The sequence below is a fragment of the Pecten maximus genome, chromosome 10 (assembly GCF_902652985.1).
Source record: "Pecten maximus chromosome 10, xPecMax1.1, whole genome shotgun sequence".
Lineage (NCBI taxonomy): Eukaryota > Metazoa > Mollusca > Bivalvia > Pectinida > Pectinidae > Pecten > Pecten maximus.
In genome coordinates, this window is record NC_047024.1 from 43,168,730 (window position 1) to 43,186,288 (window position 17,559).

A 17,559-nucleotide genomic window follows, 5' to 3' on the forward strand; every position below is an offset into this window, starting at 1 on the left:
CAGTTTTGCCGCCATTACATTCTCAGGTTCAGTTTAAAGCAACCGAAAGCTTGACCTTAGGAAATTTTCTTCTGCATATCAGTGTTCCATCATAAAATTTCAGTAAAGCTTCTGTATGGATTTCTTTGATGCATTCTACCAGTGTATTTTCTGTTCTATTTTTAGTAAGTGATCTCAACCTTTCTCCTTTTAAGCCTAAAGACGTCCCAAGTAAGCATTTCTTCAAGGAAGCACTGGAGGAAGTCAAAGTGCCATTGGTCCTCAAGAACCCAATATATTGTGAAAACTGACTTGATGATATGTGTGTTTCGATGTCCACGATGTCAAATTTTGAGAAAGGGATCTTAATACTGAAATGTTGATGCCATTCAGAAAGGTAACATCGCCATCTTGATTTTCACTGCAGGTGAGACAAGAGACACGGAAAGCAAAACAACACAATTTGTAGTATTATAAAAAATGTAATATAGGACTACTGAACGTATGGGGGTACAGAGAAGTGACTAGATAGCAGTTGTTCTACAAAGAAAGGTCTGCAAACGATATACGGCACAAAGACATAATGGTTTAAACATACAAAGCGCTTCACAACAATAAACTAAACCAGGATGCATGCTACCTTACACATTGTGTTAAGTATTCTATCACCCTTACAAGTGATGCCCAGATACAAAAGTAAGAGATCATGGCAAAAATATTCTTCTCAAAAGTAATATTGCTGTAGAAGGAGAGGAGAAAATGTAGCGGTCAGACAGGGGTTCGAACCCGGGACCTCAGATCCCTAGCCGGATGACCTGCCAATTGAGCTACCTGGTCACCGATGATCAACTCAGTCCAGTCCCGCTACATTGCAAATACTTCTCTATTCTGCTGCCCTTCCTAATCAACCCTCTTGGTCCATCACTTATAAAAAACTTATACCAGGACTGTTTTATAAAGCAAGAATTACAGGTCTCATCTGTCCAGCTTTGTCAGTTAAGCTCCAAAATCCAGTCAAACTTTTTCCTAAAAACCACCAAAAACCCTCCATTTCATAACATGGAAGCACACTAAGTCTTCTTGTATAGCTATCAAATTACATTTGTAATTATAACATTGCTAATTAAATTTGAATGGTTTGTTTTTGTTTAACGTCCTATTAACAGCCAGGGTCATTTAAGGACGTGCCAGGTTTTGGAGGTGGAGGAAAGCCGGAGTAGCCGGAGTACCCGGAGAAAAACCACCGGCCTACGGTCAGTACCTGGCAACTGCCCCACGTAGGTTTCGAACTCGCAACCCAGAGGTGGAGGGCTAGTGTTAAAGTGTCGGGACACCTTAACCACTCGGCCACCGCAGCCCCAATTTGAATGGAATTGTATACATTGTAGATATGTGTAAATAACAATGCATAGCAAAACAGAGATAGAGTTTCGCAAAATCACTAATTCTAAAAATTCATGCGAATATGTCAATTTTTCACCAAAAATCACTCTTTCTAGACTAATTTGTAAATCAATTGAAGAACCAAAATAACAGATTTTATATCAATTTCTCAAAATCAAAGGTTTTTAATCCAAAAAATACAGCCAAAAAAAGGAAAGTTTGTGTAATTTTAGAATATGTTGAGATGTCTGTACTACAATACAACCACGTTCCTAGTTTGGTTGAAATAACATCAACACTTTTTCAGAAACGGAGCTTAACACAAAGCTTTAAAAGTCCAGATACCCAGCATTAATAATTTTGCTAAACCATAATTTTGTGGTGATATTCCGCAAACGAAGGCTGTGTTGAGATGTCCACTTTGTGGTGATATTCCGCAAACGAAGGCTGTGTTGAGATGTCCACTATGTGATTCAACTATATTCCTTTTTCAAATATCAAATATTTTAAAACATTCTATTGTAAATATAAATGCTTGGTATAAAAAATTTAAAAATTCATAATTTCCCTACATTTAGATGCACTGTTTGTCTTCAGAATAAATAATGTTGCCGGTAGCCCTCTGAGATTTTCGCAAAGCTAATACCTGTTCAAAAGGGGCATTCCTTCGTTTGAATAAAGCGTGTGTCTCCAAAATGAATTTTAATGGGAAATGTATATTTTTCCCAAGTAGTAAAAGCCATAATCTTTAAATTAATACGGCAGTTTTATTCTCAAGGGAAATCAAAGTGCTTAAAAGTATTAAATCATAAAAATTCTCAATTGGATCCGAAGTAGAACTAATTACAGCAAAGGCAGGTCTGGTAGGCACAGAAACTCATATAATCTTCATTCAAGAATAGATTTTATCAATAGAAATTTGGCATGTTTCTGATGTCCGAACGAAGGAATGCCCCTTTAAATTATGAAATTTTAATCAAACTTCAACCAAAATCACAACAATGGGAGATAACTCTCAATTTTCTACCAAAATGACAGACATCATGTGTAAGGTAGCATGTTCCATAGAGGGGACAATTCCAACACATATCACAGATTAAATGTGTACAATAGCATATAGACTTAATATACAGCTTGCTATTTCAACATTATAAACTGAATGCATCTATGATTTGGTATCTAAAAATGTTTACCCAAAAAAATGAGTAAAGTGTTTTAGGAAAAACCACTTTAATGTTATGTTATTTACATGATGTCTAGGACATCGGACCATTAAATATGTATTATGTCAACTATTATCCAGCACTAATTTGTGTACAAAATTCTCAAGCTTTGCGACAATATTATATAATCTCTGCTCTTCAACATCTGTAGTTGACTTTGCTCCTCTAATTAAGCACTGATACTGTACATTTCCCGTTTTGCCTGAAGGTATTTTTTGTCTGATTTTCACATTCTGATCCCTATTTCTACTCAAAACCTGGAAAACAGAACACAGTTTTAGAACACTTAGTTCTACACATCAATAGAACTATTTCAGGGATATTAGGTATAATTTCTTCTTTTTTTTAAAAAAAGTCAAAAAATTAACCCAGCAAAATCAAGACACTACAGTAATACATAAACAATATTATTATATGTCCTTTTTCTTTGTTCTCTCCCTTTTTGATCTCATTTAATTCTTTCTTACACTTTCAATCACACATGTTTATAACTCTGTTCATTACCATATTCATCCATTAGTTCATCGCACACACATTCATCAACAAGCATCCAACTACACAAACACACCCACCCACGCACCAACGCAAACACATCTACTCACACACAGACACGCCCTCACTCAAACACATCCACTCACATACAGGCACACACCCACGCAAACACATTGAATACATCCCTTCACATGTCAAATCACTCCTCTTCCACACATCTCGCATTCTCACAGTCAGCTTCCTCAGCACATAGAGATTGTCACATTGATGCCAAGATTTCCATGATCTGCAAACAGCTGAGCAATGTTTGTATCGAACACAAGACAGTCACTAGCTATGATGGCGGACTGTACACCATCGTGGATACTGCGTGGTGTGGCCTCCCATGACAGGCGTCGACGATGGCCATTCAACTCCAGTCTGTGAACAAACAAAATTTCATTATGAGTTGTCTCCCTTCAAATAAGTCACATGCAAAACAGATATAAATTCTAACCTTGTCCTCTAAATAAAGAGTTATATTTCTTACAAAACAGAACAATGTGATATTGTTACTATTGTTAAAGTTTAAACTTATATACACACCTGTATGCAAAGTTCTCTGCCTGTTTGCGTGTGCCTATTAGCTGGACAATGGCGTAGAACATTTGTTGTCCCTCTGTTTTCTCCTGTTTTTCTAGCACCAACATGAAGTTATGGCCGAAGCATGACTGCATCATAACCCAGTCAACTGCACCAGGAAGATTGATGTCTGTCGCCAAGAATACAATGTCTTCACCTGTTAAACATTAAAAACATTTTTTTTTAGATTTGTACTAAAATCATTCATCCACGGTATTAGAGGGTGTCAAGTCTAGTGGATAGTTTGTTTAACAATCATAAAAACAGCCGAGATGATGACATATGAAACCAGGGCTTTTTCTGGGGGCTTTTCGGGCCGTTAATGGGCCCCATTCCCAATTAAAATTATTTTATATATCAGCCAAATTCCCAAAATTTGCGGTTTACTCCTGAAAAAATCTTTCCCAATTCACCAATTTTCTTCCCAAAATGAGACAAAAAGGCCCTTTCCCAAACCAGTAAGAAAAAGCCCTGGAAACACTTCATGCAGTTTACAGTAAAATTTATTTGTAAAATTTTTAATTTAATCACTTTAGGTCTGCAGTGAATCTTCATAAGTCTTCAAAGGTTGGATCTTGATAGGTTAGTTACGAGATAAAACAGGTACAAATCAATTTAATCGTTTCATGGTAAACAAATCCCCAACAACACACTGATACACATCATTTAACAGCCATAATCAACAATTAATCTTATTTATTATCTCCCTTTACGCATGAAAAATATGGTGGGTAGCGATCGCGAGCACATGTGGTTTGCCAAACACAAAACCGGGTCGGATAACATAAATGTGACTTCAGAGACAAACACTGTTTCTGCAGCTTCTAGTGAACAAATCTTTAGTAAATGTGTTCATGTGATCCATGGCATTGCGAGGATAGGTAACTTATGACGAGAGAAAAAATAGTGATTTTTTGTCATTAGACCAGACATTTCATATGACTTTAACATGGACAGACTGACAGCTGATTTATAATGCTTGTTATTCCCGTCTCATATAAAACTAATCTTTACAGCTTCAATACAAAACTTAAACATGACATAGGAACAGTTTCATACGGGTACTTGAATGTTTGCTTCATCATCCATGTGAGGGACTCTTCAACTGATGAAGAGAGAAAAAGTTTACTTCAAAAATAATAGAAGTTTACATGGTTACTTTGAAGGATGTCTGATAATGAATTGTCTCACCAGTGGATTGTAACTACATTAAGAAGTTTTATTTAATTGGATTATCACGAAATTCCTAAGGGATTATGATTATACAGTGATAGTGTAGTGATAATATAGATCTAGTGATACACAAAATCGTGACAAATGTCATTTCAATGTCTCCTGTTTTTCTGACAAATTCTCAATTGTAATGTTGCGCAGAAATTTATCATGAATACAAAATGTAAAAGTTTTACCACTTATTTTTAAACATTATTTAAATGAAAAAACTGAAACCCTAATTACTTTCAACACAAGTGGATTTGTGGATATGGCAGTGATAAATCTGCATTTATATGGATCATTTTCCTTAGTTTTTTAAAAACTATAAGTTCAATATGCAAACGATTTCAATGTTTAATCCAGAATTTCTTTTGGTCCCAACAAAATTTTAAGAGTCCATGATCCAAGCCTCACATAAAGATTTGGCACTGAAATATTTATATTTCCACTTAATTCAGACTCAATGAACTATATCAAGTCCTGCGTAGGAATACATTTGTCATTCTAAAAGTACTTAGTAGGGGACTATATTTTTTTAATTCCATTTCAAAAGTGATCATATTTATATGAAATAAATTCAATTAAAAATAATATTTGTTTTAATTTGTTATTAAGTTTGTTCACAAAAGAAATCCTGAAAGTAATAACCATATGTAGACGAAGAGTGATGACGTACATTTCGGCAAGTTTCGTGGTAGACTTGCACAAGTCCCTATTAGTCAAGGACAAAATATTATACAAAAATATCAAAAAAATATAAATATAAGGATTGAATAAAGTTATGTTGAGGTGTATGAGGATATAAACCTCAATAAGTCTTGAGACAAATTTATTATGAACTGCGAATGAACAAGTAAAAGAAGTGTTGACCATAATAGAATGAGCCATTGAAACATACCTTGAAGTGTGGTGATACTTTTGTGTTGCTGCATCAAGTGAGACATTACTTGCTCCAGTGATCCCTGCCACTTACACGAGGCCCCGGGACAGGGACAGCAGTAAGGTCTACACGAAGATGATAATTACATGTATTAGAAAACAAGAACAATGACGAGAGATAGAATCACTAAAACATGGTTTATATAGATTTTACACATGAAAACTCCAGCACTTTTTCTCCGTTTTCAAGGTAATTTTTTTGTACAAGCTTTGTAAGGAATAGAGGTAATTTTTTGTCATTAATGTGATTAGAATAAGAAAACTGTGTAGAGCAAATGACTGTGCTTGTGATAAATAACCAAGCACTGGAATCAGAAATTATTGACAAGAGGCCCAGAGGGCCTGTATCGCTCACCTGGTTTTCATGAGATATGAAACAAGAATGATGCTTAAGTATATTTGTCACTGGTAATTGCTATGTCAATATATCATAGGCATTTTATATGGGTACATGAGGTTTTTATGCCAAAAAATACATTAATCCATGAAATGAAATTGACTTTTGGTGCAACCCCATAGGGATGCTACCACACAAATGTGAGTGATATACATTGCTTAGTTTTAGAAAAAAAGTTGTTTAAACCAATTGACCCCTTCTGACCCCGCCCTCTGCCCCCCCAGGGGGTCAGTTCCTTCCTTTATGAAATTTTGAATCCCTACCCAAAAGGATGATACCAGTCAAATATAAGCTGTTTCAGAGAAGAAGTTGTTCATATCAATTTAGCCAAACTGACCCCTTTTGACCCCACCCCTCAGCCCCCTGGGGGTCGGCCCCGTCATTTGTACAATTTTGAATCCTTAACCCAAGGGATGCTACCAGTCAAATATTAGAGATATCTATTGTTTAGTTTCAGTGAAAAAGTCGTTTATATCAATTCTGCCAAAATTACCCCTTTTGGCCCCACCTCTTAAGCTTCCCAGGGGTCAGCCCTGTCATTGTACAACTTTGAATCCCCACCCCATGGGGGTGCTACCAGGCAAATATGAGCGATATCCATTGCTTAGTTTCAGAGAAGAAGTTGTTATATCAATTTAGCCAAATTAACCACTTTTGGCCCCGCCCCTCAGCCCCCCGTGGGGTCAGCACCACCATTTGTACGATTTTGAATCCAGACCCCAAAGAGATGCTCACAGTCAAATTTCCAGAATATCAATTGCTTAGTTTCAGAGGAGAAGTTGTTTATATCAATTTAGCCAAATTGACCCCTCTTGGCCCCGTCCCTCAAACCCCAAGGGAGTTAGCCCCACCATTTGTACAATTTTGAATCCCCATCCCATAGTGAATCGCTACCAGGCAAATCTCTCCTGTACTCTGACACCCCAGAGGGACCTCTCTCCTGTACTCTGACACCCCAGGGGGACCTCTCTCCTGTACACGTGCACCGATACCACAAAGGGACCTCTCTCCTGTACCCTGACACCCCAGGGGGCCTCTCTCCTGTACCCTGACACCCCAGGGGGACCTCTCTCCTGTACCCTGATACCCCAGGGGGAACTCTCTCCTGTAACCCGATACTCCAGGGGGACCTCTCTCCTGTAACCTGATACCCAAGGGGGAACTCTCTCCCGTACCCTGATATCACAGGGGGACCTCTCTCCCGTACCCCGATACCCCAGGGGGACCTCTCTCCTGTACCCTGATACCCCAGGGGGACCTCTCTCCCGTACCCCGATACCCCAGGGGGACCTCTCTCCTGTACCCTGATACCCCAGGGGGACCTCTCTCCTGTACCCTGATATCACAGGGGGACCTCTCTCCTGTACCCTGATACCCCAGGGGGACCTCTCTCCTGTACCCGATACCCCAGGGGGACCTCTCTCCTGTACCCCGATACCCCAGGGGGACCTCTCTCCTGTACCCAGATACCCCAGGGGGACCTCTCTCCTGTACCCTGATACCCCAGGGGGACCTCTCTCCTGTACCCTGATGACCCAGGGGGGCCTCTCTCCTGTACCCTGATACCCCAGGGGGACCTCTCTCCTGTACCCTGATACCCCAGGGGGACCTCTCTCCTGTACCCTGATGACCCAGGGGGACCTCTCTCCTGTACCCTGATGACCCAGGGGGACCTCTCTCCTGTACCCTGATGACCCAGGGGGGCCTCTCTCCTGTACCCCGATACCCCAGGGGGACCTCTCTCCTGTACCCTGATACCCCAGGGGGGCCTCTCTCCTGTACCCCGATACCCCAGGGGGACCTCTCTCCTGTACCCTGATACCCCAGGGGGGACCTCTCTCCTGTACCCCGATACCCCAGGGGGGACCACTCTCCTGTACCATGATACCCCAGGGGGACCTCTCTCCTGTACCCTGAACCCTGATACCCCCCAGGAGGACCTGTCTCCTGTACCCCGATGAGATCTTTACCCTTGGACAAGTTTGTCATTTTGTATTGCCTCTCTATATGAAATCTCTAATGAAACAGCTGCCTCCTTTAACTGTAATGATAAGACCATGTTGATGTACCTGTATTCACATGTCTCCTCATGATCTGTTTTGTCCGTGTGTAGCAGCGTGACAGGACAGCCACTGGACGAGTATTTACAGGGGAACATGACAGTGCTTGCCACTTTCTCCATTGCTAAATTACGTATATTTCCTACAAACAGAGAATGTAACATTACAAAACAGCTATATATCAATCTATCATATGATTTAAACAATAGGGATGGGTATTGCCTTTGAAAGTCATATTGCGATATTACACCCAATATTGCAATATATCGTATGATGTTATTATCCACCGTTTTTGATCACTTCAAATGCTGCCACTTGACTCGCCATTTCCTTTGCAGAAATGAACGTGGAAATCCCTTTTTTTAATAATATCAGAATCAAGCTTCTGGTTTTGTTTATTTGTAAATTATGTGTATATCAACATGAAGTTCTAGTTAAACAACTAACAAAGATAAAACAATTGATTTAAGACAACTTTATATTTACTTTATTCTTGGAAGATTGTAGCTATTGCTTCCCCATTCCAAATTTTCAAGCGTTATAGATTTATTTTAACTGTTTTTCAGTGTCTAAAATTTCATATAACACAGGAGCGTGCTTCGTGATTACGTATTTGAATTGATTGATTGACACCACAGGAAAGAAATGTGTCTGTTACGAAGTATTGATATGGATACGAAGAACCAACAAATCTATTAAAATAACGGTACTTTGAAACCATACCACGATATATTGTTTTCCATGTTCATATTGCAATGACCAGTATCAGTGATATTATCGCCCGACCAAAGAGACAAAATATGGAAAATATATACCATATAAACTACTGAGCGTTGGCGAGAAACACTGTACAATAATATACGCCTGTATCAATTCTCCAACGATAAGAGTCAGATAACAATTGTTGTCAAATATGTCTCAGCTAACACAGTAGTTTAGGTTCTAAAATCAGTTAATCTAAAATGGATACTGAATGCATGCATACCGCCTACTTATAACAGAGCATATTCCATCTTTGATGGGCATATCAAAACGAGAAGCAAGTGAGGTGTCTCAATCAGATCTCTGACCAACTGAACATTCCTTCAAATTTTAAAACCGCCTTTGAATGAGCATGTTCTATTTTTAAGATGGATGTCTGTTATATAAATCTTACTGAATCGGTAATCTTTTCAGTAGTGTTAAAGTTGAATTATTTATCGAAGTCAGAGAGAGGCTTTTCGATTAAATCATCCATACCTAAAGGACCACGACATGTTGGACACATGGTCAGTTTCTGTCGACACGCCTGACATACTATGTGGCCACTCTGACACTGCATGATTGGAGGGAGGGCATAGTCAAAACACACTGGACATTCAAACAAACTGGCCAGGTCAGAATTGTTGGGGTTTCCTGCAGCAGCTGAAATCAGAATAAAGTTCTACCAAACAATTGTAGCTATAATATCATGTTTAATTCTGGTAATAATGAATGTCTCCCAATTCTGTCAGTAATAAATGTCTATCAACTGGATGTAGATGTGTTACTTAGCTGATTGTCACCGATCTTCGTAGTCTTATCATGTGGCATGCTGACAGATTCTACATGGAACCTTTAAAAGTTATATAATGTTTGGACCAAATTGACAAATCAATATGCAAATCATCATAGCCTTGTACTTACCCAGGGCAGCTGCAGCGTTTGCTGGTCCGCCATTGGCTGCCACTGGGATGTGAGACCGCTGTTTTCCAGAGGATGATGTCTGTCGACTCAGGCTCATCTTGGAGGTCAACAGCACACTCTCCAATCAGAACTGCAAATAAACCAGGAACTGTCATCAGGAAGTACTTAACTTGACACATTTTTTTTTACCTTTTTCTCCCGCGCCATCTCCCTTAAGTAATTGATCTGTAAACCAGGGTAGCAATGTCCCATTACCTGTGCACCCTTCGCCTATGTTCATACAAATTCACTGCATTTATAGAAAGAAACCACTAAGCTAGGTCAAATAGTCATTTGATTAGTTATATCATGACAGTACAATAAATTTGATCCCTAGACCTGCAGGACTGATGTTTTCCCTCTGTAATAATATAAATAGTAGAAACATGACTTGTCATTTGAAAAGCATGACTCAATCTCTGACATTTGACAGAGGTTATAATTAAGTTATATACCTGGTATTAGTTTATCTGTTTTGTACGAAAACATTTTTTATAAACATATCTTACATTATATTAATTCAAGATAGGCCTAATTAATTTTGTGACTGTGTAATTCATTTCTGCTATTCTGTCTACAAATACAAATTCCATATGTCTGACGTCAGTAAAGTGTAAGTCCTCTATCAATCTCATTTTGAACTAGCTCGGGCCGACTAGCTCTTTGAAATAACAGGAGTATTAACTCGACGGCACGCATATCAAGTTGATCATGCATGAACACATAGTCATCAATGATGAAGTAAATAACTGTCCATCAACACTCATTGTATATTAATCTACCAAAATACTGGCCACCTTCATCGAGCTGAATATTATATAAAGCTGTGAATGATATCGATGGTGCCATGTGTTGGGGAAAGGGTTCATGATGAGAGTCAGAGAAGAAAAAAACACCTATATGTATATAATGAAACAGACATGTTCAGTTCTTTTGAGACTACGACATTACTAGTAATTTCAGACAGTGACTAAGCTAACCTTATGTCTGTATTGATAGTAAGTTTAGTAATACGACAAGAAACTACGAAAACACGTCACAATGAAATGAAATGTTGGCAATGTCGAGTGTCAGGTTGTACAGTAGCCATAACAGTTACTGTATAAATACGAATTCATGTTTTCTCACCAGGTGGATAAAAAAAGTCATCTTTATACATACATGAACGACACAAAACACTGATTTGGATAGATGACAATCAGATACTTAGCCTACCCGCTGAAATCAAATTCACACTGATAACAATTATTGGAAATTCCCTACAACATGTTTCACACAACACAAAACATGGCGGTCGAAGTTTCTGTTATTAGAGAGATATATTGGACAAACGTTTACTGGCTGTAACTATACACTAAACTTAATTGATAAAATTTGACAAAATGTATCATATCAAATAAAATAATGACCAAAACAGCTCCAAGATACCATAAAATGGCAATTTCCTCTTACCCAAGGTCTTTGGCTTTTGACAAATTTTGCGTTCGGGACTCTGTGTACTTCTTTTCGGAACACATCGTACTCTTTCCGTTCATTGCTCTGTGAGGTCCCCGAGGGGATATATTTCGGTACAAGTCGTTCCGGCCTCTACCAGTCCGGCCCGCTAGTCGTTCCGGCCCCTAACCGGTCCGTCCCTAGTCGTTCCGGCCCCTTAGTCGTTCCGGCCCCTTATTCGTACCTTTTCGACCCCCCCATGTTGTGTTTTTTTTATTATCTTTTCTGGTGTTATTTACATATCTATACATGTAAATACATATAATTTTACAATTTTATTCAGTACAGGTTGTCGCCCCTTAATCGGAATATTGTATAGCGTGAGTAAACGAAGCTAACAATATATCGTGTTGTTTTCGCGGTGTTGTGATTGGATCCGTGATATCATCCTTTGCCTCATGTGGTAAGTGTTTGATATTTTTTATGATGAACTGACGTTCAGTACTATACAAAAGATGGGGGGTGAGGGGTTATTATAAAACGTCACTGTGTATAACAAAGAAAACTAGAACAAGAAAAATTCAATAGATGGGAAATATATTATTTATTTATGCCGCATTTAATTGTTAATACATATAGTTTGCAATCATATTTTCAACTTTCAACTTCTTTCTCTTCACAAATTTACCGATGTGCAGAAAACATATTTACAACAATGTACAAAAGCATATATATATTTACAACAAAGTACAAAAGCATGTACAAACCTGACTTTATTAATTTATAAATATAGCTTACTTCTTGCTAAACAGGAAAATAAAAAGATTCATGTTAAATTGTGTAACTAAATTGCCATTATTTGATACATATATCTCATGTTTACTGAACTATGGATGAGAAGTTTGGGGATTTTGTCCGGCACCACAGTTAGAGAAAGTACACCTACTGTTCTTAAAAACATATTTGGTATAAAAAAAAAGACCGCCAATTCTTCCATGGTCTACTCTGAGCTCGGACGTTTCCCTTTATAAATTAGTCGCAAGATTTATCTTTTAAAATATTGGATTAAACTTCTGAATACCGATAATTGTTTTTTAAAATAATTCTATAATGAACTTGTAGAGCTTAACGCAGCAAAGCCAAGATGTAAAATGAATCTCATGTATCATGTAAAGTATGAGCTTAGTAGTTTCGGATTCTATGAGTCTGGTTGACCAAGTGTGTTCCTATATTTTTTTTTTTTTTTTTTTGCTGTCATACACACAACGGGTGCATGATATTTTTATCCAAGAGTTATGGTGGCTCGTTAGGACCAAGTATCAAATCTCGTATTCTCGCACTCTCGACCTTAGGTCGAAAACGCGGGAATGCGAAAACGCGACGGCGAGGGAGCGAAAACGCGAGATTGCGAAAGAGCGAAAACGCGAGAATGCGAAAACTCGACGGCGAGAATGCGAAAACGCGACGGCGAAAACGCGAAATTAATCTCGCACTCTCGCCGTCGCGATTTCGCTCCCTCGCCATCGCGTTTTCGCATTCTCGCGTTTTCGACCTAAGGTCGAGAACGCGAGATTAGTCATTAACGGCCGTCCTCGCACTCTCGCTCCCTCGGGTAAGGAAGTAAACTCAAAGAGTCTAGAGGATCGGGTCCTTTTCCGAATTCGATTCGGCAAATAAAATGGCTTCGAGTTTTGAAGGTATAAAGTGTTAGACTTTATACTGTTGTTTTCATGAATAAATCGTCGTTGTTTGATGACAAACGTATACGGTAATAGATAGAACCTAATCATGACAGGCCTGTTGTATATAGACTATATGTCGGTGGGTGATGGAGATAGGTGGGATCGAAATCCAAAACAAAAAAGGTTTAATTAGCCTAGCCCTAGGTCTGATACACAGTCACATGCCTCAGTGTACACCTCAATTATCTGAAGTAATAAGCTAACAATTTAAACGTTGTCTATAAGAATATAAACTACCGTACATTCAAGAATTAATCACATTTATTTGTTATGGAAATATAGATACCAGGGATGATATATTGATGGATTTGTTCTTCAAAGATTACACCAATTTGGAAATGCAAACAAAGCTGCACTATAAAGGAATTAGTATGAGGTAAGTGGACCTAATATGCACTAGCATGTAATGTATACATGTATTATGTTTAAGGATATAGAACAGAATATAGAAAAAAGGTGCATGTATGTGTGTCACACAAAAAATGTTGAACATGTAAGATTTTGGAATGTAATGAAAATTAATCTTTATGGAAAATATAGATCTAGGCACCTAATTTTTAATTATTTTTTTATGACTTCAATGGAATTTATTGAAATTTCACATACATGTAAAAAATAATTTGCTCTTTCCTCTGATAGGCCTAATATTTGCATAAATTTCTATTACTGAATTCAAGAGATATTGCATGTTTCACTTTTTTAAAAAGTTATCAATGAAATTCTAAAGTAAGAATAAAGAACAAAGTGACATCACATTTCGGGCAACATGTTTATATTTATCTATTTTTGGAACATTAAGCAGGGAAAAGTATTTAAAAATATCAAATGAATGAGCTAACAATTGTCTACTATAGTGTAAAGAATTTCAAGAAAATACATTGAAAAACTCGTGACGGCGAGGGAGCGAAAACGTGTTCTGTAAACTTAACACACTCATCTGGGGAGTGCGAGGTAGAGAATAAATCAACCCAGTCTGTATCGTCAAGTTTACTATTAAAAAGTTCGTAATTAGCTTCATTGTAACATCTTATGGTTCGTTTAAACGTCCTGGTAATTACTGTGCCTACAGTCAGTTCTACAGTCGTCGCTTTATGGTCAGATACCTCATCGCCAATGTCAATTACGTCAGAAAAGTTAGAAGTACACGTGTCGGAGAGTAAAATAGGGTCAAGTAAAGTAGAGCTCGTGCGTCCTATGCGTGTGGGTTTGTCGATTACATTAGTTAGGTGAAAGGTGTGGATAATATCATACACAACGTGCGTGTTTTCTACAGTTAAAAGATCGACATTTATATCACCAACTAATACTATATTTGGGGTTTCCTGAATAGCAGTGTCTATAGAATTCTGTAGATGATTCCAAAAGGATTGTGCGATATTAGGAGCTTCCTCGCATATATATATATATATATATATATATATAACCAACGTAATGTATATCATTATGTATGCTCCTTGGGTCGAAAACGCGAGAATGCAAAAACTCGACGGCGAAAATGCGAAATCGCGACGGCGAGAGTGCGAGGTAAATCTCGCGTTTTCGCCGTCGCGTTTTCGCATTCTCGCCGTCGAGTTTTCAAATTCTCGCGTTTTCGCTCTTTCGCATTCTCGCGTTTGCGCTCCCTCGCCGTCGCGTTTTCGCATTCTCGCGTTTTCGACCTAAGGTCGACAGAGCGAGAATGCGAGATTTGATACTTGGCCCTAAAGAGCCACCATACTTTTGCTCTCTCGCCGTCGAGTTTTCGCATTCTCGCGTTTTCGCTCTGTCGCAATCTCCTGTTTTCGCTCCCTCGCGGTCGCGTTTTCGCATTCTCGCGTTTTCGACCTAAGGTCGAGAGTGCGATAATACGAGATTTGATACTTGGCCCTAATGAGCCACCATAAAGAGTTGAGAAACAATTTCGAAATTTCTTCTAAATGTATTTTATATCAGCATATTGTAGATCATTTTGAATTGCAGTTGTATCTCACGAAGTCTTTTAAATTTAGAAATGTACTTACTTAGTTTAGGATACAAGCACACGATTTAAGTGTTGTAACTGATAGATACCAAGGTATCCGCAGAGCCCAAAGACTGTGTAATATGTAATAGAAGGGAAGTTGAAGTTGAAACCCATTTTATATTATTATGTCCAGTTTATTCAGAGTTGAGAAGTTTGTACATCAAGCCGTATTTTCATCGCCGCCCTTCTCTATTCAAGTAAACTGAATTAGATGAAAGTAAAAATGTTAAAACTTCAATAAATTTCAGTCAATACCTAATGCATGCTTAGTCCAAAAGAATATCTCTACTCAATAACTGAATTGCGTTAGACAGTATTTGTCAAGTTTCGTTATTTTGCTTGCTTTAGAGAGTGTGTTAATGGTATGAATAATAATTATATCGGTTGTGTTCTCCGCCATCTTGTTCAAATGAATTGTAATGTAAGTTTATGTAATATGTTATTCCTATATGGTGTGCTACAATCGGAAATAAACTAAACTAAACTGAAAAAAAACGTCTGTGCTGTATAGGCATGTCCACTCGGGCGTAACATTCGACGGTGACGTCATTCTTGAACTCTCATATATAACATGTAGCATGTCACTAATTTTCTCTCATAACGAGCAAAATACAACATGTAACATCTTACTAATTTTCTATTAAAACGAGCCAAATACAACGTGTATCATCTTATTTCTGTTATAACAGGTCGTATATAACATGTAAAATTTGAATAATTTTCTATTTTAACAAGTTGTTGTAACATGTATGACATTTGAAAAACGGGCCGTTTATATAACGATTTACATAATATAGCCTTTATTATTTAATCTCATTTGACCGCCGCTATTCAAACTCAACATTAGCCTATATAATAAAGTGCTTAATTTATTTTCATTTGTCAAAAGGTGATTCCAAAAATTTAACATTCTCATCTTGACTTTAAGTTCTAATGGGTATCTTCCCAAATCCCCATAAATCATATAGTTTGGTGTATTAGATCTAACATTTAATATTCTTTTACAAAACTTAAGATGTATTATTTCTAGAGACTTGAGATCTTCGTATCCCCAGATTTTTGCTTCACATAACAGAATCGATTCAACTAGCGAATCGAAAAGTTTGAGTTGCAAATCAACAGGAATTGCCTGACTTCGTATTTTTCTAAAAAATGAAAATATGGACTTTGGTGCTTGTTCGATAAGCTTACGACTAGCAATTACAAAATTTTCGTTCGATTTAAAAGTAACACCTAAATATGTGAAGCAGTCTACAGTTTCTAGTATTTGATCGTTAAGCGTGAAATTATGTCGCCGTTTAGTTTTTCATTTACTAAAGATCATCACCTTAGTTTTCTTTATATTAACTTCAAGCTTCCATAATTTACAATATTCATTAAAATCATTTAGAGCAGCTTGCATACCTTCCGATGTTTCAGAGAAAATAACAGTATCATCCGAGTATACATGTAATAATACAAATACCTCGATAAGAATATGGAGTTTTCTGGTAATCTCATCACTTAAATTCTGAAGGGGAACACTGCCTTTTGACATCATAAATTCTTCTAGGTCATTAAGAAATACGGAAAACAAAAATGGGCAGAGATTTTCCCCTTGCCGGACCCCGACTAAGCAAGGGAAAAAGTCCGAGGTTTCCAAATGGAAGTTTACACAAGATTTACATATTATATATTATTTTGAAATGTTTACATTTTATTCCGCTTTTATTCATTTTCTTCCAGAGTCCAGTTCTCTAGATATTATCAAACGCCTTACGGAAATCCACAAACGTACAATAAAGTTTTTTAACAGCCGATAAACAAAGAGAAATTAACGAATGCATTATAAAAATGTTATCCATTGTAGAGTGTTTTTTTTTTCGGAACCCCGCCTGGTTTTTAGATATCAGACCGACTGAGTCGGCGAAAATATTAAGTCTGTTATTGATTGAACATGTAAATTATTTTCCTAGACAGCTTATCAAAGTAATAGCCCTGTAGTTGTCGGGGTCATCGGAATTTCCTTTATTTTGTTTTAAATAGGTTTGATCACATCGATTGTCTAATGTTCGGGTATTAAACCTGTATCAAATATAACATTAAATAGTTTGCAATACATTGATATCATATCGGGTGACGAATTTTTAATATATTCATTTAAAATTTTGTCTACTCCAGGCGCCTTATTATCTTTTAATTGATTGATAGCGCTTTGAAGCTCATCTTCCGATATAATACGATTAAGTATATCGCCGTTTTCGTCATGGGTTGTGTTGTTACCTTCGTTATTTATCTCAAGATCGTTAGCATCGTCGCCATCTTGAATTCTGTTGAGATTTTTAAAATACTGATAAAGGGTCTCTATTGGAATTTCACCTGCTTTTTT

At 37.5% G+C, this 17,559-nt stretch overlaps 1 protein-coding gene across 1 annotated transcript; it reads right to left on the reverse strand.

Annotated features, from left to right (window-relative positions):
• Nucleotides 1-445: 445 nt before the first annotated feature.
• On the reverse strand, nt 446-11,543 carry LOC117335723 (E3 ubiquitin-protein ligase Siah1-like). The gene is made up of 7 exons (XM_033895899.1): nt 11,466-11,543; nt 9,975-10,104; nt 9,549-9,713; nt 8,319-8,451; nt 5,812-5,918; nt 3,663-3,855; nt 446-3,497 (listed from the first exon to the last, which is right to left on the reverse strand). Exons 2-7 carry the CDS (start codon nt 10,069-10,071, stop codon nt 3,320-3,322), a joined length of 873 nt encoding a protein of 290 aa, XP_033751790.1. The 5' UTR covers nt 10,072-10,104; nt 11,466-11,543; the 3' UTR covers nt 446-3,319.
• Between the last annotated feature and the right edge of the window lie 6,016 nt (nt 11,544-17,559).

Excerpts from the sequence above, each read along its gene's own strand:
- LOC117335723 (XM_033895899.1), bottom strand. The coding sequence starts at position 10,071 with ATGAGCCTGAGTCGACAGACATCATCCTCTGGAAAACAGCGGTCTCAC. Across the intron at positions 9,714-9,974 it reads AAACGCTGCAGCTGCCCTGG|CTGCTGCAGGAAACCCCAAC; the intron begins GTAAGTACAAGG and ends TTCTGATTTCAG. Across the intron at positions 3,856-5,811 it reads AAGTATCACCACACTTCAAG|GTGAAGACATTGTATTCTTG; the intron begins GTATGTTTCAAT and ends AATGTTTAACAG.